Genomic DNA, 23,959 nt, shown 5'->3' on the forward strand with positions numbered 1-23,959 from the left:
GTTGTAATAGGCTCCAGCCTCTGCCAGGCAAGTCTTCGATCAGGACGGTACGAAACCTTATATTAAGCAAGACTGCTCCTTCCCCCGCCCTTCTAAACTTAATTGTAAAAGACAGTCAGTTTTATTCCTGACACTTTTTTTTTTTAGTATTCCAGTTCCAGGTGAGACACAGGGAGGGGGCACATTTTCATTGTCTTTATTTTAATTAACCTTTGAACCACAGATAAAAGGTGGATCCGGAATCATGAAGTGCTAGGAATTTTTTGCCTCAAAAGAAACCCCACTGCTTGCTGCAAGAGCAATTTTGCAGTCTCTCTTTCTGTCTTCTTCCTTCCTTTTCGTTCCTTATGAGCACACAGGCTAAAAGATAAGGTACATCTGTTTTACTAACTGCATCACCAGCTGGAACTCTGGTATACCTGCTGTTTCCTAAAATCTTGTCAATTTCCCCTATATTTTTTACCTAGTTTTTGTTGGTTCTGGGTAGATTTGGCTATTTTTGAGTCTTATCCCCACCCCCCACCTTTTGAGGGATACCTGCATTCTCGAGTACCAAGAGACGATAATTTTTAAATAATTGTTGCTCACATTTTCTTTTGATTCTTTGAAAATGTGGTGACAGCAGATGAGTGAGCCTTCTTTTGGTTCTTCAAGAGTGATTATGAAGGCAGCACCCCCTCCTCTTGGTAACCTGACAATGAAGCTCCACCCCCAAATAAGCATAAGCTATTAGGCTATTAGAAGTTAATCATGATATTGCATACTGTTTCCTTTGAATGTGGCTTGCTTTTCCATTCACCAAACTTGCATAAAGGTTGCATAGCTGCAACCAGTGTAAATTATATGAAGATTAGTAGCTAGACACAAGGAGTGCAATTTATAGAGAAGAATGAGGACTAAAATCTATAGAAGGCTTTGGCTCTTACATTGTCAAGGTTTTCTCTGTGATACAGGGATTAAAAACTGTACAGTTAAAAGGTAAACGTTGACATTCTGGACTTAACAGTGGAGTTGCTCCAAATGCACACAAACATCATTGTAAGCAGCTAGATTTGCTATAGTATGAAACTTTAGTCTAAAGCAGGATTTGAAGGCATGAGGATGGTGCCTGTAACAAAATGTTACAGTATAACCTCCTTCTCAAAAGGAATGCACCTGTGTAGGATTCCAGCCTGCCTTTCCTTCCAGACAGGGCATTGCACTCTTCCCTTTTCCAACAGTCATGCTACATTTGGTTGATATTGAGCATGTCAGTCTTCATTAGGCTGCTTTTTGCCCCCTTAGGTGTTTTTAAAAAGGTTTTATTTATTTATTTTATTACATTTATATACCGCCCCACAGCCGAAGCTCTCTGGGCGGTTTACAACGTTAAAAATAGTAAACATTAAAAGTATACAATTTTTTTTAAAAAAACATAAAAACAGTATAAAAACAACAGTATCCATTTTTGTTTGTAATCTGCAAACCTTGAGATTCATCTGTGTATCCTGATAGTCCTGGTTTGGCTACAATCTTTGTGGCACTCAACAGCTGCATTCACTGTTGGAAGGAGAGGTCTTTATTTTATACTTATACTTTCTGTCTTTGCTTAAAGTAGATACCTTTTAAAGGAGTAATCAATCAAAGCAATACCCATCAGTATGCACCCACTTGAATTGTTTTTTGACCTTTAGTACTCCCAAAAGTGATTGGATTTCTGGTTATTGTAAACCATGTGACTCCAAACCTTTTAAAAATAATAATATGTAGGATTAGTGTGTGTTTATTGGTGTTATAATAAATGCTTTGGGCTGCAATCCTATACCCACTTACCTTGGAGTAAGTCCCATGGAACTCTGTGGGAATTACTTCTGAGAGGATATGTATAGGATTATGCTGTTAGAATTTATAATAACTTAGAAAAGCATTGCAATTGCTTGCTGCAAGTCAGAATTTAGGGGGCAGAATTTGACTGACCACTTTTTTTGTTGACAGATTGATTGTCCAGGAAATTGAGATGAAAGGTTTTGCCAAAAGAAATGGGAAACAGGAACCCGTTGTTAACCAGCTGAAAATGCTAATCATTTTCTTCTTGGAAAGTGAGGTAAAGAAAATGCAAATTATGGTGGATAAAGAGATTGGTGAGGATGAGTTTATAACTTCCCTCCTGCAGTTTCAAAGATGTATAGATCACTTTTAGGACCAACAAATGAAGTTACAGAGAAAACTTGGAAGGTTGGTAGACAAAAATTAGAATTGTTATAATCTTCAAAAAAGAAGAAGCTGTAAAATAAAGGTAATGGGTGGACGGCAATGGTTCAAGATAGGTACTTTCAAGTAATTTTAGATATTTTGGAGAATCTGGACAATTAGGCATGTATAAATAAAAAATTTAGGATGTATCTGAAGGGGCAGTAGGGAAGAACTTGGTTATGTTTATAGAAAAATGCTTGCAGCATGATAAAAGTAAATTTTGTATATAGAAATTTCACTTTAAACTTATTGTTTTTCATAATAAATTATTTTTGGGCCTGGTAAAAGAAGATTGAGTTAAAGAGTGATATTGGATTTGCTACATACATGGACTTAAGTGGAAATTTTGAATCACCTATTGAACACTCTGTTACTGATAATTCATGTCATATACTTTGGCAAATACTTAATGTGATCAAAAGACGCAATATTCACATTTGGGGCTGAACTCTGCCCACTGGTGCCATATCAGTTTCCACTGCAGAAGAGATAAGCCACTGTTCAGTTTAAAAAGTGGCTTGTATCTTTGACAGTGGGGAGCTGCTGCAGTGGAAGCATAAATCAAAGCTCCTGCAAGTTGTTTGCCTATTTCTGCTCCGGCTCTTATTGTTTCCTTGGATCATGGTGGGCGCTCATGCTAAATGGATGGTTTCTGAAGGTCTGGGTTTTATTTTTTTAGCTACATAGCCACGTCACGTACCTTGTAGACAGCCTATGGGATTGGGCCATGAGTTTATTGAAAGACTGGGAGTGCATGACGGCTCTCTTACTGGAAACTGCTGATGATCACGAAGGAGGTAGGTGAGCCAAGAAGCTTATGCTGTCTACTAGGGTTGCTAACTTCTGAGTTAGGCAACCCGACCCCAAACAACATGTTACAGAGCCAGGTTGGATTGGATGAGAGGGTCAATCAATTCTTTGTCATCATCAAACACTAGTTTAAAATTCTGTGTGTTGTTTAGGCTCTGAAGTGGAGCGTCAGAGCTCTGCTGCCTGCTCAGTAAATTAATCCTTGGCCTTTGGAGCGCTCTGTTGCTACTTCAGAGCAAAGAATGCAGCAATTGGTGCTGTGTATGTTTGTACAGGGGCCTGTTTGCTGATCTGTAACTCTCTCTGGCTGAGTTCAGACAACACGTTAGTCAACACAGTGTGAAAACTCCACTCATCTGTTGAGTTTTTAGGGGGCACTCCACACACCACATGTTCTAACTCCATCATTGTGTGACTGTGGGCTACCATGGAGTTGAGTAAAATCCATCACTAAGTTTGATTGACAGTTCCACTGCCCCCTCTCCTCCCCCAGTCCTCCCGATGGTATCCCAACACCCATGTCTGCAAAAAACAAAACAAAACCCAATCCTGGCAGCTCTCCTAGAGCGGCACTCTCTCCTTTTGCCGCTCTTGCTAGGGAATTCTGTAGCCAGTGGGAAAAGTCAACCCAGTGCAACGGAAAACTCCACAGACCCCACCACACAATGCTTGTGTAGGAACTCTCCTCTGCACAGCATGGATATTCTGTGTGGAGTGTTTTCCAAACCCCCCCCCCCCACTCCACTGTTGTGTGGAGTTTTCCTGCCAGACAACACATTTCTCAATGGTGGCATAAAAATTCCACCCTGGAGTTCTAAAACCACCGTTGAGTCATGTGTTGTCTGAACTGAGCGAGCCTCTGTCTTAGCTAATGAACACTGGTGTTTTTATTAACTGTTAATTTGTCTGTTTTTTTCGTGAATGTATTTAGAGCTTTGTCGTTCTTTACAGCCTGTGTTAGCAAGTCTCACAGAATAAAAATAATCCTGCTTTCTTGGCTTTTAGAAATGGTGTGACAACACATCTCTTTAATTTAGCCTTTTAAATTATGTAGCTGTTTAAATGTTTTATGGTTCTCATGTTTAGGTATTAATGTTTTGAATTGTTGCCCACTGCCTTGACGGCTTTTTAGCAAATAAGGTTATCTAAAAATGTTAATAAATAAATAACTGAATGCCCTCTGCAAAGAAAGTACATTCCAATATAAATGTTGTAAATGTCCAGTATTCCTTTTTAGCTACCTTCAAAAATTGCTAGGAGAAATGAATAAAGTCTCCATGTTAATCATTTTAGGCTCTCCGCTTCTTTCCATGTGAGACTGAATGGGGTCTGTATGTCATTTTGCTTACAGTGTTGAGTGATGCCCAAGAGAGTGCCCTCATTGAAATAATCTTAGCAACTGTTCGAGAAGCTGCTGAAGGTCATCCTCCTGTGGGCAGAGGAGGGAGCAGGAAGGTCAGTGGAGTTTTCTTATACTGTATTGGTGGTCTGTCCTTCCAGGGCACACTACCCTCAGATCACCCCAGCAACACGTTCCTTTGCAGTGACAAAACAGAATCATTGATGGAAGACCAACACAGTGCCTGCCCTATAACCCATGCAACAAAAGAGAAACGTGTCAGGACTCTTTCATGACATTGTTGCCCAGTCTATGCAGTTGTAATGCAGCCCTATTTCCATTCGTCCTGCATTATTAGAGGAAGGCAGAAGACCTAAGCATGCAGACTTGGAAGGCCATCTCGTCCAATAAGGGAGCTCCTGCATCTCCCCTATAGGGAGATGATTGATTGTACTTCTGGAGCTTATGCATTTTCTAAAGTAGGAAGATGCGAACGTGCAGTTTTCAGATGAGATCGTGATCAAAAGTCACTGGTGCATCTGCTTCTGTGCACATACTGTAATGTGTGAAATGGCTCCAAGTTCTACTAAAGTCTTTCAAGCACATATAATTAAGAACAGGCTGGAGAACAAATGTTTAACTATTTGCCAATGTTTGTTAAAGGCATCTATTGTAGTGCAGCCTACTGATGAAAGATGTGGTAACCAATCACCCAATTAACTATTAACGTTTTCATACAATTACATATTGCATCAGCCCATTAAAGATGCTTTTGGGGAATTGTGCATAAAGATGTAGGTAGGTAGGAGAGCTTCAGATTTTAAAAAGGAAGGCACCAGTGTTTATTGCTTAGAGCAGGGATGGACAGCTTATGGTCTTCCAGATATTTTGGCCTTCAACTCCCATCAGCCCTACCCAGTACAGCCAGTGGTGAGAAATCATGGGATTTATAAGTCAGAACTTCCGGAGGGGGACAAGTTGCTCTTCTCTGATTTAGAGAGGGGGAAAAACCCACTTCTGTTTTTGACATCACATTTGTGAACCAGATAATACTGGATGCATGATTTGGGAAATTGGGACCAAGACCTGTGCTTGTGTGCTTCCTCCCCTCTTTTCTTTTTGTCCCGTGGGCGTTCCTCTTAATGGAATGCTTCCTGCTGTGATCAAACCACAGTTTGTCATTAAGCCTGGACTGGTCAACTGATTTGAGTGAAACCTCCAAAACAGGATTGAGTTTACTATTGGTTCCCAAGATCACAGAATCCATGCATGCTGCACTGCAGTTCTATTCTGCTAGTTAGCTGGTATTATTCAGACATGATTTTAAAATGCACGACCTCATTGATACTGAAAGAGCCAAGAGATATGCATAGCTTATTCACAGAATCTAGAAGTGCTGAACTCTTTCACAAGGAAAGATATTTCTGGAATGCCTAGATGTTTTTTTAAAAAAAATCTGCACTCTGTATTACTTTGCTCAAATGAGGATTTTTCTTGGAACACAAAAAGAGTCTTCCCTTTCTAACTAACAGCCATTCTTAAAAAAACCAGCAAAAAACTATAATCAATTTTTTTAACCAATTAAGTACAGCATTTAAACATTTTGGAGTTTCTCAGTATTTTGCTGTATCAAGTTTTAACCGCACAGCAATTTTAAATACTGATCAGCATGTTTATGCTATAATTACAACAAAGTACTTTGTCTACAGATCCTGTCTGCCAAGGAGAAGAAAATACAAGTGGAAGATTGTAGTAAAATTACTGAACATTTCGTTGTGGTGCTTCCTCAGCTCTTGGCCAAGGTAATCAGCAGCTGCTCTTATGAATGCATATTAAAGAATTCATATGACTCTCAGCAGCACACTTAGAACCTATTTTTCTTTTACAGTATTCAGTAGATGCCGGAAAACTGACAAACCTCCTGCAAATCCCACAGTATTTTGATTCAGCGCTGTACAGTAATGGACACCTGGACAAGGTGAATTAAGTGTGTGTGTGTGTGTGTGTGAGAGAGAGAGAGACAGACAGACAGTGGCAGGGTGGTGGTGGAGGGAGAAACTTCTTGAGAAATGTAATGCCATGTCTTGTGGTGTAAAACTGTTAAAGCTGCAGGTGCCCTGCCCTCTTTTAAATCGGGTCACTGTAGTATAGCTCCTGCACCTTTAACTGCGCAGAGTGGTAAAGCAGCAGTTTCTGCAGCTGAAACTCTCCCCACGGCCTGAGTTCGATCCCAGCGGAAGCTGGTTTCAGGCAGCCGGCTCGGGTCGACTCAGCCTTCCAGCCTTCCGAGGTCGGTAAAATGAGTACCCAGTTAGCTGGGGGAAAGGTAATAATGGCCGGGGAAGGCAACGGCAAACCACCCCGCTATAAGGCCTGCCAAGAAAACATCAGCGAAAGCTGGCGTCCCTCCAAGAGTCAGTAATGACTCAGTGCTTGCACGAGAGGTTCCTTTCCGTTTCCTCCCCATATATACAAATGACACCTACTGAAATTTCCTTTTCAATACAGCTGTTAAAGATAAAGGAGCCCTGTCCTCCTTTTCGTATGGTCACCCTACTTTAGTCAACCAACCAGTCTTCCATTTAAACTGCTATTTTTTTTAGCCCATCTGGTCCCTACACGTGTGCCGTTGCAGGATTGGGTTGGTCGTGGGTGTGCTTATTCAGGTGCTGGAGCCCTCTTTTCCCCTACCATTGTGAGTTGTAGCCAATATGGCTCTAACTTAATTCCCTTTCGTTTCAATGGGTGAAAAAACTTGGCCACCGCCACGAAAATATGTTCAGCTTGTGCTGATCTTGAGGGAAGATGCTTCGCTTATGCAGATGTGGAAAATCCTGATCAAATTGTACTACCTTTTCTTTGGGACCCTTCCTTGCACACTTTACTCCATGCTAGGGCTCTGAGGTAGTGGCATGGGAAGGTCTTTAGCGCCGATGCTGTAAGGGTTGTAAAATAATGTGCCCCCCTGCTCTGTGAATTAGGTCACTGATTTTCTCAGTTTGCAGACAGGCAATGTACTATACTAAAGGCTATACAATGAGTCCATGATTTCAACCTAGGTCTGATGGCCATGTCCAAATCAAGCGCTATGCTGCAGACCACACTAATTCATAGCTTGTGACATCCATGCTACCTTTGTCTTCCTTGCAGCACTTGGATGCATTGCTGAGAGAAGTGAATGCCATTGCAACCAAACACTCTGACCCAGATGTCCTGGAGGCTTGCTCCAGGATGTACTATGTTCTTTGCAGTGAAGAACCCACTGTACATAACAAAGTGGATTTTGCTAAAGCTGAACTGGTGGATGAACTGGTGGACAAGCTAAATGAGCTCTTGGGTAACTTTTGGTGTGAGGTAGGTATAAGATCTGGACATTATGAGAAACTCAACTTAGGTTTCTGGAGCAAAATTTAAATAAAAAAGGGATTTTGATCAAATTTTAAATGCACTTTTTTTGTATGTAGCAGGAAGGACTGCAGACAAATGGCCACTTCACACATGATGAATTTCCAGTCTGAAAGTCAATTCCATTAAGATATATAAACAGGGATTTTTGCTCATCTGGTATTTACACCATCATGACTGAGCAGCTTTGCCAGATCACCACCTGGCGCTCCTGTTTGTCTCTTCAGTAGTTCTGAGTTGATGCCACCTCCACTCCAACTGTGGAGAAAACCTGGACGTGGTATGAGGATGGAAAGACGAGCCCATGGAGGAATGGGCTGGATCCTTCCCTGCTGCCTCAGAAGTTTTAGAGGCCTAGGCGGCAGCCCCTGCATTTGGAGAATAGAGGCACGCTCATCATTGCACATGATGAGTATACTTGTAGAGTATACCCAGCCTCCTACACAGAAATGATATCTATGCTGGAAATTAATCATGTGCCAAGTGGTTCAAAGTTCAGTGTTGTTCTATTTATATTTACATTTTCAAGAAAAGTAAAATCCTGCTGTAAAAGTCATGCTCATCACTATTTCGGATTATTTTCTGTTTTCTGATAGAAAAGTTAACAGAGAAGAACAGAATTTTAGTGTGCGTCTCTCGACAGCGTGCAGCAGCATAATCTCTGCACATTGAATGCCCTCTTGCCCACATTGCAAGAACTTATGTTCTACTGTAGACTATTTTAAAGTCTGCATTCTGAACTGATGCCTGCCTGCTATTTGGCAGCATTTGTCTGAGGTCCAGTCAGAAAGTTAATTTAAAATACCAAGTAATTTGGACCTAAAACTTGAGCTTGTCCATATTGGGCCCAATAAGACTTTTTTTTCTCCATAGTTTTTAAAGTTTGGACTATGCGTGGAGACTTTGTTAAAACATTTTGCAAAGCTTTTAAACTTTAAAAAGTGGTGTTTGCGTTTCCATTTGTGTGTCTGTGGGGAAGGAGGGGGGCTGCAGGAATACTTGAAAAGGTTTTCGTTGGTTCTAAGAATACGAGAGCAGCTGTTGGAAATATGAATAGCTTGCAGACTCAGTTCAACAACAGTTGATCAACTGTGCCATTGCTAGCAGATGTCATTCCACCGTAAAAGAGTTCACGCTGGTGGTTTTTGTTTTAATTGAGTTCTGAAGTACAGTAAATGTGTCAAGCAAAATTATCCCACACTTATATTTATTTTGTAGTGGATAATAAGAAACTGTATTCTGCACTAACCCACGATGGCTTAAGCAATGCAGAGGCAGCACAGCATAGAGGGATCCCCAGTAGTAAGCTCCCATTGCCCTTGCAGGTGGGCTGTATGTCCCTCGGTAGTTGCAGGAGCTGTGCCTGCCTCCTATGCAAAAGTAACAGTAACCATTGGCATTGCTACCCTGGTCTTGGGGAGGAGGCCTTAACTGGTGCAGGAGTATGCACAGTGGATGTTTCATAGTGAGGGTGGAGAAGAGTCAGGGCTCCTGCAGGTCTCTCTCACTCTATCCTTAGAATTTAAGCTGTTGCTTTAAAATGGTTTTGTATGGTTAAAGAGACACTTAATGCAAACCTGCAATTAGGAGAGGCTATTAGCTGCTCAACTTCGGCTCAGTCTGCTCTTTTGTCTCCCCTGCATTTGATTTAGGGAGGAGATGTTTGTGCAGAAGAAGAAGGGATTCACCACATGTGCTCCACTTTGAGAAGAATTACTGCTTTTCATAAGTGAGATGTTTCTTTATCTTGATGACTAATTTCCTTTTGTGATGCTGTGTGGACAATACAGTTAAAATAATGTTCTCTTATTTACAAAGCACACACAAAATCACTGGGCAAAATAGAAAATGCAGATGTTGGTATTACAAATATAAGCCAAGATGCTAAGGGAGCAATCTTATGTCCCTCCTCCAACAGCGTCTTGGGGGTGGGATGGGACACATAGGATTGTTCGATTTCTAAGCTCCAAGGCTGGAAATAGGGCTCTGACCTTGGAGCCCCAAAACCACGCTCCCTGGCCCCTCTTCCCTTGTAGTCAGTGCAGTTCCGGCTGTGTCTCTGCGCTTGGAAACAGAGTGTGGAGACATGAAAAGGGGCTATCCTGCAGGTGGGGATGGGAGGAGACTGGGGTGGTGCCAATACATCCTATGACCGCCCCAGCCTATTTCCATCCCCATCTTGCAGAAATGCAGGGTGGCTGGAGAGTGAGGCAAAGTCAGTCTCCGTGTTCCAGCCGCACGGTATTGGATACTTGGCAGCCTCCACAATCTTCATAGTATTGAGTTTCCAAAGTCTTGAGAGATTGTTCTGGGGTCCATATATAGATTAAAGTACTGGTGTTTTGGGGTTGACTTTTCTTCTGATAGATTGAAGGGTTCAATCCTATGCATGTTTAGACAAAAAAGGTCCTTCAACTCTCATGCCGGTTGGAGAATGCTGGAAGCTTGGGGACATTTTTCTGCCTAAACATGCATAGGATTGCACTTTTAGATTCTTAGAGGGAGGATCTTGATAGAGCCTTTACATCTCAAGGCAACCATCTGTAATGAGTGAGATTCCCTGTAGAGAAAAGAGTATAAATGTCTATTGAATAATGTCTGTAGTTTTTATATTCAAGAACAGGGGTCCCTTTTGGTCACTTATTGTGAAAGAGGCCCTTTTGCTCAGATTGAAGTCCCCCTTCATGGCTGAAATTGACCTCGTGTCACCCAAACACTAGACCTTCGCTAAATGGTTTTGTGCTGTGCCATCCTGTAATTACATGCCCAAACAGATGCAGTCTGCATCTGGTCCTGATCCCATGCAGCACATAGAGCATGCAAAATGTCTGTGTTGCGTTTGGCTTTTTGGAGAGTCCCTTTTGTACAGTAATTTTTATATTGTGATGTTATTGGGATGATTTTCAATAAACTAGACTGTAGGCTAGCCTATCCAAGCATTTCCATTTACTCATGGGAATTGTTCAAGTTATTTCGTTCATATGCTTGAAGTACTCCATGGGATTGGGCTAGAATGCAAAGTACTTGGCAAGAATGGGACTCCTAGCAACACAGCTGTTTTGCTTTCTTACCAAGGTGTTTGGGCTGGAATTCCCCCTTTTCAATCGCTAGCAATTGTGTTAGCAACCAGACTTGAAGACAACTACATCTCAGCATTCTTGCACTGATTTTTGGTATTAAAAATGTTTTAGCAGAAAACAGACCAACAATCATGATGATGATGATTACAGACGCCTTTCTAAAAGAAACCCTCAAGGCAACTTACAATGGAATTAAAATACGCACAATTTGAAATAGCTGCATCACTTATCCATTAAAATACCACCACCCTATAAAATGACTGAAACATCAGTGAAAACCATAAACAATTTGATGGCTTTCCATGCCATTAAATGCATGCTTTTGTATTATTTTATTCACTTGACTAGAGGCTGGTTAAAATATGCCACTTTCCACTTGCTCTACTGAGAAAAGAATATATATATATATTCCAATTACGTCTATGTTTCATTGTGAGGAATGCAAGCATACTGGAAAAAATTAAGTGCAAAATTAAATTATGTAGAAGAGGGCATGGTTGTATTGGTTATTTTCTTGGAAACTGTTTATTCATGATTACTTGAAAGTACCCAGATTGATGCTTCATTTCCTTTTGGTCTTGTAGTGCCCATGATCTCACTAAGTGGAATCTTTATGACAAGATGTCTAAACTGCTTGTTTTTGAGATGGAACAAAGTTCTTTACCTGTTCAGGTAATTGTAGTAGTTAATGACAGAGGCCAAGTTTTCTTTCTTTCTTTCTTTTCTTTTCTTTTCCCCCCAAAATGGGATGGGGGAAAAATATTCTGCAGAGAGATGACTGTCTTTACAAAGCTTCTGGATGCAGGATTTGATATAATTAAATTATGACTCTTGCTTTTATTTTGCAGATCCTTCTGCCTACTTTACAATGTGCTTATTTTGCACTGCTTTGGCAGCTCACTTCTGTGGCAGAACACACTTCTTCCAAGGTTAGGCCCAATACATGGATTGCAAACTACATATTGACGTTTATTTGGGTCCTTCTGTGGGTTGTCGGCCAATTTGGGCCTTGCAGAATTTGGGTGATTCTGTTTCTGATGTAATGTGTGATGTAAGGACAACATCATCCTCAAGCTCCCACTCCAGTGATTATTTGGAGATACTTGTGTGAAATCCATGACTTCCAGTGTTACAGCAGAAACCGTTTTGCTTTTGCAAAACTTCCATCTGATATAACCCCAGGATTGGCCTTAATTTGGGGAGATGTTAATTACCTGTGAAATGTTCAAACATGTTTCAGATGTTACGAAATTAGTGCATAACCTGCATAAGAGTGATAAGGAAACAAACTTTTCTCTGATTCTACCTACACTGTGTACATGCGCTATAGGGAGCCAAAATTGGGTTTTCTTCCTAATGCAAACAGTGTGCACATGGTAACTCCTCCTCCCCCCGCAAAGCGTGTTTCTACCATTAGGCAGTGTGAGGCAGCTTCCCCAGGTGGTAGATTTTGGGGTACCATTAATGGACAACAAATGATCAGTGCCCTAGTATATTATTAAATGTTATTGTCATTTTGAATATTCTGCCTTTCGCAACGAAGTGTTTTGGGCTGTCTTTGTTCGCAGGACACAGCATGGATACTTGTGGAGTGCATGTGAATGGCCTCTAAGTGACATCACCAATCTGTTTGTAGATAAATTATAAGGGAAAACATAAGGAAATCACACTAACAACTTATTTTATACATGTGTGCGGTTTCAGTTTCATGTGACATTCCTTTATGGGGTTTCCTATTAAAACCAAAAAAAGAGAATGATTGTGAGGTTTTTTTCTTTATGCAGATCAGCTTTTCCCTAGTGTGGGGCACCTTCTGAGGCAGGGATATGAATGGCAACGGGGAAGTGTGAGGAGCAGACACAGTTTGATCCTTGTTTCACAGTAGAACTGAGCTGTCTGAAAATATGTGTATGTGTGACAGGCCGTTGCAAAACAGAGATGGGTGGAATAAGACCTGGATATTCTGTCTCCATTCTGAGCAATATGTTATTGGCAAGGTGGAGAATGAAAACCTTCTGAATACATGGGTGGAATGAGGTAGAACCTGCTGCCCCATGGATTTTTATAGAGATTTCTCATGTCTCATCACTCTCTTGCTTTTTTTCATCTTGTACTTTTCTTCAAGCTGAATAACATATTAAGATGAAATTTTACATACTACAAAGTCCTTAACTTGCTTAGAAATATTAAGATGTGATTCATTCATGATTTGCTTTGATGACATAAAAATAGTATATAAGTAAATGAAGTTACCTGTTTGTCAAGAAGGGGAATGCCTTTCACATTTACATTTTTTAGGAAACTGTACTACAGAAGTGATATGAGAGAATCTGTGAGATAAAAAGGCAAACTAGAAAGGAAGAGTTACCGGCTGTGATGCTCTAGCCCACCCAGAAACAAATTAGGTCTTATTTTTAGAGCCTGTAATTTAACAGCAATTTGGTGACATGCCATGTAATCCTAAGCATGGTAGCCAGTGAAAGTCATGTCGCTCTGAGACGTTGCCATGCATGCAACTAGCATCAGCTCTGCCACTGTTTACGTGAGGGGTTCATGCAAGTCTTTCCAGATTTAGTCAGTGCCTTGATCCTAAATATGTTTGCACGGAGATAAGTCCCATTGATTGAAGGGGAACTTAAGGTTACTTCTTACATTGCCTATTGTGCAGTGGTTGTTGTTTTCCTATGATTGGTCTCCTCCTGCACCAGAAAGATTTGAAACAGCATGTTGGAAGGAAAGGCAACATGGTTACTTTCTGGTATGAAAAGTAACCCTGCAATCTACCTGTCCACGTAGTTCACCATTCCAAAACTTACTAGTGTGACACGGAACCAAACTATGTGGAAATGGTAACCACATCACTTAGGATCAAAGTGCTGTTTACAGTTGGTAAGGCTCTGATCTACTAACTAGCGCTTACTGTTCTAGAATTGCAGCCAAAGGTTGGAATTGGACATTAAGAAGGAAATGTGGGATTGAGAAACCCCATGTTTCCTTGCAACTGGGGTATAGGCTGGGGTGAGGGAGAAGCCTTCCAGATGAAAATCAGCCTGTTTTAACCATCTCCTAACCTGCTAATATCACCTCCACCCCTTGCTGGGTGAGAGTCAACTTGAGGAGACGTTTACGGATGGGTATTGGCAAGCATAAGAAGATTCAGCATCCTTTTCTGTTGCCCACCGACCCTCCCTGTAAGTGCCCTTCTGCCCCACATTCCCATTATCTCTGTGGCCCTGTTCAGGACACACTTTAAACCACTGTGGTTAAGCCTTACCCACCGTGGTTTAACGTGTCTTCTGAACAGGGCCAGTATCTGCAGGGTTGGGACACATAGGTTTAATAAGGATGCTTAGTTCTACCCCAGAACAAATAAAGAAGGCAGTCACGTTTGATAGGCTATTCACTCTTATCCTTAATTTAGGCGGCAACAAATTAAAAGATTTGACCCATTGTTTTCCATTACTGACTGATGGCTGTCGGCTTCATGGTCTAATCAGTACACGCCACAGAGACTCCGAAAATGGGCTTGAGCCTTCCCCTAAACTGTCCTCACCTATGGAGCCCCGCTGTTCACTTTGAGAACAGTTCATTTCAATGATTTTGCTAAGAGGAATCATTATCCAAAGAGGCCTTTTGCACAAATCTCTGATTTTTCTTAAAAGGAAAACGTCTTTGTTTTGAGGACACATTTGAGGCACTACTGCCACATCTGCACATGCTACCTCAGCCACTGCAACAGAGAGTTACGTGAAAAGGTAAGTATCCTGCAGCTTATTTTGACTTTTCTCTTTTGATTTATATTCTTAATGGCAATATGTATACATAAATAAAATGACTCCCCCTTTCCCCATTTTAAGGACTGTCAATCTCCATTATCAAAGACTCTGGAATGTTGGAGAAGGAATAAAACATTAATAGAATCTCCTTACAGCACAACACACAATTGTGGTGTGGGGCATAGTGGTTAAAGAGACTGAGCTATGGATTGGGAATCTCCAGTTCAAATCTTTCCTCTGCCTTATGCCAGCTACTCTCTCTCAGCCTCAGTCCACCCGATTTGCAATATGGGGGATAATAATACTGACTTACCTTAGAGGGTTGTTGTAGAGATTACAAACTAGATAATGCATGTGAAGCACGCTGAAGACTTGAAAATGCTTTATTTGTTGTTGTTACTACAGCTCTTTTGTGACCAATAGGGTTCATTCTCTGCTGGATCCATTACCCTGGCTTCTCCACATGGGGAAAAATGGCTGCAAATACAATTTCATTATCGCCCTTACTTGCTCTGCTCACTTATGGTGTTACAGTGTTAGCTGTGTTTTCCCACTGGGGCCCGAATAAAGCAGGGATGGGAACCTCTGAGCAGCTGGCTGAATTCAGCCACAAAGGCTTCTAATGCCCCTTCCTCCCCAAAGCACCCCCAACTGAGCTGATGCGTTGAGGGCTATTCCTTGATTGACAGCTCAGTAGGCTTCGCCTGCCTCTTGCCTTTCCTGATAGAAGTTGAGTGTGAGTGTGAGTGTGCATGTGAGGAATGGCATGTGTCGGTCTCATATGAGTAGTCCTGCCAACTTTGGGCTTTGGCTCAGCCCACTGCTGATATGCGGCCCATGACATGCTTGCCTGGGGCCAATTCAGCTTCTGGGCCAAAAACGACTCCCCGCTTCTGGTATAAAATGTGAAGGTGAGTCAGTATGGTCTAGCGGTTACAACATTGGACCAGGTCTGGTGAGGCCCATGGTCAAATCCCCACTCAGCCATGAAGCTGACTGGGTGACCTTGGCCCAGCCCCCCTCTCTGAGCAGGATAAAACAGTGTAGGTTTGTGGGGAGAACCATGTATGCCGCCTTGAACTCCTTGGAGGAAAGTTTGGATATTAATGTAATAAATGTAATGTAATAAATGTTGAATGACTTAATGGATATGCACTGTAGGGCCATGGTTGGATGCAGGTTCCTAGCACATATCTACTCTATTTGGAGATGTGCATCCCACGCGGAAACGGGACAGATTCACTTACCACAGTAAATTGTGACTCAAATGAATTCCCCAGTGGTTTCAAGGAACTCTGAAGCCCCATCTTGTTACAAGCTGTCTAGTGTAGTGTTATTGACTGGTGACAAATATACAAAGGAGGGGTAAAGACTGGGACCCCCAGTTAACCAATATTGCCTTGATTGAATGAAATAGTTATTTCTGTACATATTTAAAAAGCATTTTTGCTTTTAGAATATTAAAAGTGGGGTTTCCTCGATGTGATTGCAGTTCACCTTTAATAGTTTGCTGCTGCTATCTCTCTATAGGAATACGTAGATTTATTTATTTGTATAAAGAGAATTGGTGGTTGGATTATCTTTGCTGGCAATTCAGAAATGAGCAAAGTTATTTTTGGAGTTCATTTTCTCATGTTTGTGCCTGTAGTTAGATTGGAAACAGTAGTTCTTATTAATCAGTTTAAGCTGCAGTCTTGCAAGTATCGCAAGATATAATGTATGGTCTTACATCAAAATTCTGTCCTGTTCCCATCCAGCAGGATGCTCTACTTTGCCTTCCAGAAAATCTCTGCTGCCTTATTATTTATTTATTTATTTTATTTATTTATTACATTTTTATACCGCCCAATAGCCGAAGCTCTCTGGGCAGTTCACTTTCTTCACTGTTATTCTTAGTTATTACTAGCCTGAACAAGTCTCTTCCATCTTCTGGGGGGCCAGTAAGAGCTACAGCAGCCCTCCCCAACGTGGTGTTCTCCAGGTATTTTGGATTACAACTTCACTCGCCACTGACCATTGGTCATGCTGGCTGTGGAGGATGGGAGTTGCAGTCCAGAACATCTGGAGGGCACCACATTGGGGAAGGCAAAGCTACAGGATGCCCATGAAGAGGATCACTGTTCCTGCCAAAGCCATGATGGCCCACATGAAGCACTGCAGTATGAGGGCCTGGGAGAAGTACCAGCACGGAAGAGTTAAAGGCAACTCCCTTTGCCTTGTCAAGACCAGAATCCAGATGAACCGCTCATCTAAGGAGCAGTAGCATTGGAACCTTCTATGAACTCTGTGTACTTCTCTATTGACTAAGGGGCTCATTATGCTGGCTTGTGAGTCTTACATTCTTCATGCAAATGTGCAGAGCCTTAAAGAGATATAACTCAACACATTCATTTTCCAAGGGCTTGGATCTTCGATAAGACTGATAATTGGCACTTTGTTCCAGAAAGACTCATAATGGGCACTCTGTAGACTAGACTTGGCAGAAGAAGCACTTTGGCTTTCTAGAGAATGAACCCAATAAACCAGCTAGGGCAAACCTGAAGCTGAATGGGAATGGCTTTATTTTGCATATTAATAACACTGAGGAGGTAGAGGAATGTTATCATCAATATGGTAGCACTTTCCAAAATGCCTAAGTTGTGTTTGTTGTCTGTCATTATAGGCTTTTATGATACTTTGCGACTTACTCATAGTTATAAGTCATCAAGATTCAAGCAACCATGGAGCTATTGGGTTACTGGAGTATCTTCCCAGTACGTCTCTTCAGTCAAAAATGCTCTTATTTATTCAGGATCATGTTTTCACAGAGGAGGAAGAAGAAACCAAAGGTCAGCAATATCTTTCAGTAAGGAAATAAATAAACTGTCCTGATGATGTTTGTCCCTTTCACTTCGCATTCAGTCACCCAAGACAGGCATAGGCAAGACCAAAAGATGTTTATGTCACCAAAAGTTAAAAGTAACAAATTGATGGAGTCTCATGGGGGCCTTTTTCAAGAAGAAGGCCCTTCCCTCAATAAAATGCATCTAAAGCAGAAACCTGGACACTTGCATATCTTTGCAAGTGGCAGTAATCTAGTCAAAAATATTATCTTATGTGTCTTGTTCATTTGGATCAACTTCAACATAGCACAAAATGTAATATTAGTATTTGTTTGTTTAAATTTGGGTTTTTTGAATGTGCTGCTGTCATACAGGTTTTTACATTTTTTAAAAAAATATTTAAAATAATTTAGGCTGCCTTTTAGGGTATTAAACTTCCCCAAGGTTGCTCAGAAGATGAAAGCAAACTCAGTAATGAATATCAGAATTCATAAAAGCTGGTGACAATAATAAAACAGACATCCCACCCTGCCCCCAAAACGAAAAACAACAACCCCACAGTTGTAGTCAGAGCCATCAGCAGTACCATAAAAAACACAATTCGAGAGAAAGTCATGGAAAATAAATGAGTCTTAAGGGCTTTTCTGAAGGCCTGTAGTAATGGGGCTTGACGGACTTCAGTTGGTTGTTTCTTCCATCGAGATTTGTGAGAGGCAAGTAATAAGAGTAAAGTTGTTCAAGAAAGTCTGAGACTGTAATAGGCTGCTTCTTCGTCTCTGTCTTACATTTTCCATAAAACTTGAGAGAAATTTTACTCTGTGAACAGCAACATGTGAATCACATTGAAGCGGCAGAAACTTGGGCTTACATAGTCACTAACTAGTTCTAAGGAACTTAGCATGAATATGTATTTTGATATCCCCAGTACTCTGTTCAGGGCCTCAGCATTTTTCATTCCTGAGTCATAATTCCTTTCCTACCCTCCAAAATCTGCTTGTCTGTTTTTCATCTTAGTATGATCTTCTGTTGCCTTTGGGCCATTAGAATCAGCCCCTGCATCTTTTATAATAGGCCAATTCTTTAGCCCTGTGCAGATGTTCAGAACATCAGAGCAAGCTGAGTACTCAGATCATACCTGCTTGCCTCACCACCACCTCCATGCACTGCCCATCCCTAACTCAAGCCTCATCTCTGTCTGTTCAGTTTGCCTCCCATGTTTCCCTAGTTGCTTACATGCACAAAGCCCAGTCAGCTTAGACTTGGACTGCACATTGCATAATGAAATTTTGTGGTGTACATGGTTCAGGCCTACGTGTGTTTGTACTTCCCTATGTAAAGTGATCCAATGTGCAAAGGCAGGTGGGCCAATGCACTCCCTCCTTGCATGTGTATTCCGAACATTAACATAAGGCTTTCAACAATCCTGTTGAATCACCCATCTGTTCGTTGGTTCCCAGAATAAAGGATATGTTGACAGTCAGAAATGAGACATGTGGTTAAAATCTAGTGAACATTCTGGCACTGGAGATGGAGAATTCACTCCAGAAAAATATCTAGTGCTATCATGTATATTTGCTGCATGAAGCTCTTCCCAGCACACCTGCACTAGTATTCCCAATGTACAGGCCAGAAATGCAGAAAAGGCAGCCAGTTCCAGGAAGTGAACTGCTTTGTTTCTAAGGAAAGTTTTGTTTGAAACTCCTTCCACATTCAAATCAATGCTACAATTCTGAAATACTTCAATTTATAATGAATGAGTTCAGTTTATTGTTTGCCAGAGGGACATAATCAATTTTATGGAAAACATACTACCGCAAGATATATAATCCAGAAAACTTGCTAGTCAAGGTGACCCAAGCACATATATGTATTTGTTCCTACTGAACAAATACATATATTTGTTTAAATCAAGAAATAATCACATTCTCTGTTAAGGATGTTTTTTTTAAAATTCCTGCATTCATTTCCTCCTCTTGCTGCTTTTTACTTGTTGATTCACAGTGAGGAAATCCATGTGAGATAGTACGTGAACAGAGTTAGGAATGGGTTGTATCCAGTATTAGTGTAACTTACATCCCATTCATTTCAATGGGTCTGCTTGAAGTAGGATTAGCATTGGATAAAACCCACTATGATGAGGTTTGAAGAAGAATGAACTGTCTTTACCATCTGGGGGAAAAAAGCATGACGGTGACTTGGCTAGAAATTCAGATTGTTGTTCAGATTAAGATTAGTATTTAAAAGTACTTTTGAACACAATGTTTGAATGAAACCTAACCAAACTTTCTGTTATAGAGTTGACAGAAGAGGAGGAGAGGAAAAAAGAAGGCCAGAAATTGGATGCCTTACACCTAAGGCGATGCCTCCTTGCAGCTTATTGCAAGTTAATCATCTATAATGTCGTTGAGATAACTGCAGCTGCTGAAATCTATAAGCATTATATGAAGGTAATTGAATAATCCTCTTAATGCTGTTTTCCAAATGCTTTAAAATTGAACTATACGGGCCATTGTTTTTAAGCTAACAAAACTGAGTTTATTAGTACTAAGTCAATTTGTTGCATGTGACACTCGGAATTCCTGTCTGTTTGGTCATGTAGTTGGCTGCACCTTTAGAAAGGTCCTCCTTTACACTGTACTGATTTACAATGAGACAATGAAAATGAACCAAGTTGTGTCAGTCTGGAGAAATATTTATTACATCAACTCCTGCCTGAAATCCCGGAGAGCCATTGCTGCCAGTCAGTGTCGACAATACTGGGCTAGATGGACCAATGGCTTGACTCAGTATAAGGCATCTTCCTGGGTTCCTTTTTGCCTTTGGCCTGCCCACTGCTGGGATGCAGCTCCCAAAAGCTTCTCCGAAGCGGAATTTGACCCTTGGATTGAAAGAGGTTCTATAACCCCCTTCTTGAAGTTTTCACTGCTTTCGCAAGGTGTCTGTAGACGGTGGGCCATTTCACACATTTGGCAGTAATACGTCTTTGTAGTCTCTGTGCAGGCACACCTATGGGAAACCTGCTCGGTGTGCAGAGCGTCTTTGGAATATTCCAAAGAACTTAGAGAATTTTAGCAGCAGGGTAAACCCCTTCAGGTGTGTTGCGTGTGCTCCAAGGGAAGAACTCCACACCTTCCTGCTCAAGTTCTTCTTTGATTGCTACAGAAGCAACATTGAGAGGAATATTCTTTGGTCTTTTTTTAGAAGTGAGGCAAGCTAGGGCTGTGCTTTTCTTATCTCTCTTTATTTTTCATCTCCCTTTTTGCCATTGCATAGATATAAACTATGATCCTAAGTACTCTTGGTTGGAAGTGTGTTCTGATAAAACACAGTGAAACTGATTTCCAATTAAATGTGTACTGAGTGTCCTGGACAAATAATAATAAAAAAGAGAAACTAATTGCAAAGTACAGTAGCAGCTTTGGCTGCAATCCTATACACATTTACCTGAGAGTAATCCCTATTGCACTCTATACGCTTTCTTCTATGTAGACATGCATAGGATTGTGGTGTAAATATCATTCCCTACAAGTAGTTGTGAAGGATTTTTTTCCTTTTTCTTATTTTTAAAAACAGCTTTTGATTCTTGTGTTTTTTGATACTGCTATTCCTTGACACAAGTTAGTGTTTTTAACAGGCCTATAATGACTTTGGAGACATAATTAAAGAAACTTTGAGCCGGACAAGGCACAATGACAAAATTCAAAGTGCAAAGACGCTGATCCTCTGCTTGCAGCAGGTGAGAATATTATTATGGGTAGCTCCAGCTTTGTGTTCCCATGTTTCAGTAACCTTGTAATGGTTTTTTAAAAATAAAAATTAAAATTAAAGACATTGATAGGAAAACATTTGTGGTTGGATCCAGAGCTGTTGTTCTGAAAATGTAAGAGCTCCTTCTGATTGTGGAAGTGATCCAGTGGAGGCTCCCACTTCACTTATCAGATAGTCCTGTGGATGGAAGGAGAGGAGATGATATTCACCATTTCAGCCTCCATTGCTATCTCCTACACTGTTCCGGAGGAGACGGCACTACTATTGAATGAAGCATTTAAATTCCACAGCTAGTCCAAGCTAGCTTGCTCAGTGCTGTCTGTTCAGCAAGCTTCCATGTCATCCTCCAAAATTCAGAACATGCCCCTTCGCAAGAATGAAATATGAGCCCAGTGGATTTCACACATGTTGTCAAGAGCTTAGGAAGATCCATGACCCATCCCCTGAAATATGAGATTACAGGAGGCTCAGCGGCATTTCGAGAGCTCTGCTCAGCTCGCAAAAGTTGGGAGCCAGTGTTTACATATCACATAGGCAACCAGCCCAGTTTGGGTGTTCATTGACCTTGAATGTTTGCAGATCAAAGCATGCTAATAACCCACCTAACCAATTTGTTTGGGAAAAATGGAGCATGTTCTCTCCTGTTGCTGTCTGAGAAACTGAATAGTTATGCACTCATTAGTGTAATTAAGTGGATGAATACTTCTAGCTCACCTTATTCTGATGGTGCAGGCCAGGTTACAATAAAACAATGCATGGGAAAGTATCCAGACACAACGAGCAATCTAGGGAAGCCTTAGTCAGTTATATGCTTAACATTTGGGCCACTAAACTCTTCCTGAGATAGCAAAGTCTTGAAGCGCTTCCAAAAATGGTTTTAGCTTGGGTTTGTCAAATCTACAGGGAGAGGAAACCCAATAATTGTGGGAACAACCACTGATAGCACCTCTCTAAGAATGGATTCATTCTTTACACATTGGGTGCAGTTTTGCTGGACTTATATCTGAGGGCTGCGGCCACTTGTGTTTCCCCTTCATGCATTTATGGCTGCCTTCTCTAATGTGGTGCCCTCTAGTTGTTTTGGACTACCATACCCATTACCCCTGACTATTTCCCCTTCTGGATGAGGCCAATGGGAGTTGTAGTCCAAAACATATGGAGGGCAAAATGTTGGGGAAGGCTGTTTATAGTGTTTACATGTCTCTTAGTTGTCTTCCAATCAAGTTTATGAAATGGCTCTAGTTTGGCAGTTGAGGTGGAAGAGTCAAGAAGAATGTTTATTGGTAGGTCTAAGAGAGTTTAAAAGAGAAACAAATAGATCTATTGGCAGATATTTTTAAAGATTGCATGGGGGTCTTGAGAAGGAAGGAGGAATTATATGTTACATGCAAATATATAATTAAATGACAGGTACTATTTCTAGCTGAGCGAGCTTTGGAAGGGGATAGTTCATAGTTTGTATTGGAGAAGGGCTGAGATGGGGGCTTCACGATTTTCCTGCCTGCTGTTTTTACACAGCATCTCTCCCCTCTGCCCTCCTCAAAACTCTCCCCCCCCAACAGTTATTTTTCTACAAATCATCCCCTTCTGATGCTACTTTGCCTAGAAGAAGAAGCTATCAGGGTTTTATGAGGTTTATTTAAATAGACATCTTTATCCCACCTTTCTAGTCCTCATGCACTACTCAAGGCAGGTTACAACAATCATATAAAATAATACATGCAATAAAAATAGAAGAGAGGCAGAGACCACAGATAAAATACAACTTTTAACTAAAACATCAGTTACTTTACATGGCAAAAGCCATGCTGGATTAAAAACAGCAGGGCAGCTGGAGACACATACTTTGGCCTTCAGATATGCATGTTTCAGTCTATTTTAAGCACACAGAGGCAAAAGTTATCCAATTCCTTTATCTCAGTGAGCACAGAGAAAGCTTGCTTTCCTTGCAATAACTGAGAGTCTACATCTTAATTGTGTCTGGCATATATTCTGATCTTCCTTCTCACTGATTTCTCTCTACGGTGTTTGGATATTTGTTCAGCTTGATGGGATTCTTAAAATGTATGATCGGATTACAGGATATGTTGATGTTTAGCTGCGTCCTAAGTGAAGAATGTATTAGTTGTAGGGCAGATATGTTCTCCTGGGGCTTTTTTATTGCCCTGGAACCCTTTTATGCCAATATCTGTGGTCTGCAGCTGTTTCAGAAGCATGTTGAAAGTCAGGATGATGGCAGCAGCAGCACAGATGCCTCCTCCACCTCCTTCAACAACATTAAAGAGCTTGCACGACGCTTTTCTTTGACATTTGGCTGGGACCAGGTGAAAAGTCGAGAGTCAGTAGCCATGATACACAAGTATGTATCAAATCCATGTCGTCCTTTGGCCTTCTGCTTGCATTGTGTCCACATTGTAAAACCCTCTTCTCTCTTTACATTTCTTTCTTATTCCTGCTAAAAGGGAAGGTATTGAATTTGCCTTTCAAGGAGCAGCTGCAATGGAAGGGAAGTGCCTGCCTCCCCATCTAAACTTTCTGATCATCCTCAGTGAATTCTCCAATAAGCTTCTAAAGCCTGACAAAAGACTGGTGTAAGTTTTACTTTGGCTCTCATTGCTTCTGGAAAATAACTGCCATTCGATGCTGAAGTATCACAGGAGGCTCTATGATAGACACCGTGGTGTTAAATGCATTATTTGTGGAACAGGTGTATGTGAGCTTGAGCAT

General features: G+C 41.1%; 1 protein-coding gene across 2 annotated transcripts in view; it reads left to right on the top strand.

Annotated features, from left to right (window-relative positions):
- LOC134398798 (cohesin subunit SA-2-like) overlaps positions 1-23,959 on the top strand; it is a 60,541-nt gene that overhangs the window by 31,492 nt on the left and 5,090 nt on the right. For both annotated transcript variants that reach the window (XM_063126320.1, XM_063126321.1), the window contains 15 exons: positions 1,975-2,083; positions 2,912-3,029; positions 4,394-4,497; positions 6,091-6,183; positions 6,270-6,359; positions 7,532-7,735; positions 9,439-9,515; positions 11,451-11,538; positions 11,715-11,795; positions 14,529-14,621; positions 17,305-17,470; positions 19,760-19,911; positions 21,099-21,200; positions 23,434-23,591; positions 23,695-23,823. In XM_063126320.1, the coding sequence (XP_062982390.1) occupies positions 1,975-2,083; positions 2,912-3,029; positions 4,394-4,497; positions 6,091-6,183; positions 6,270-6,359; positions 7,532-7,735; positions 9,439-9,515; positions 11,451-11,538; positions 11,715-11,795; positions 14,529-14,621; positions 17,305-17,470; positions 19,760-19,911; positions 21,099-21,200; positions 23,434-23,591; positions 23,695-23,823 (1,764 nt within the window). The remainder of the gene's footprint in view (positions 1-1,974; positions 2,084-2,911; positions 3,030-4,393; positions 4,498-6,090; positions 6,184-6,269; positions 6,360-7,531; positions 7,736-9,438; positions 9,516-11,450; positions 11,539-11,714; positions 11,796-14,528; positions 14,622-17,304; positions 17,471-19,759; positions 19,912-21,098; positions 21,201-23,433; positions 23,592-23,694; positions 23,824-23,959) is intronic.

Source organism: Elgaria multicarinata, chromosome 5 (assembly GCF_023053635.1).
Source record: "Elgaria multicarinata webbii isolate HBS135686 ecotype San Diego chromosome 5, rElgMul1.1.pri, whole genome shotgun sequence".
Taxonomy (NCBI): domain Eukaryota; kingdom Metazoa; phylum Chordata; class Lepidosauria; order Squamata; family Anguidae; genus Elgaria; species Elgaria multicarinata.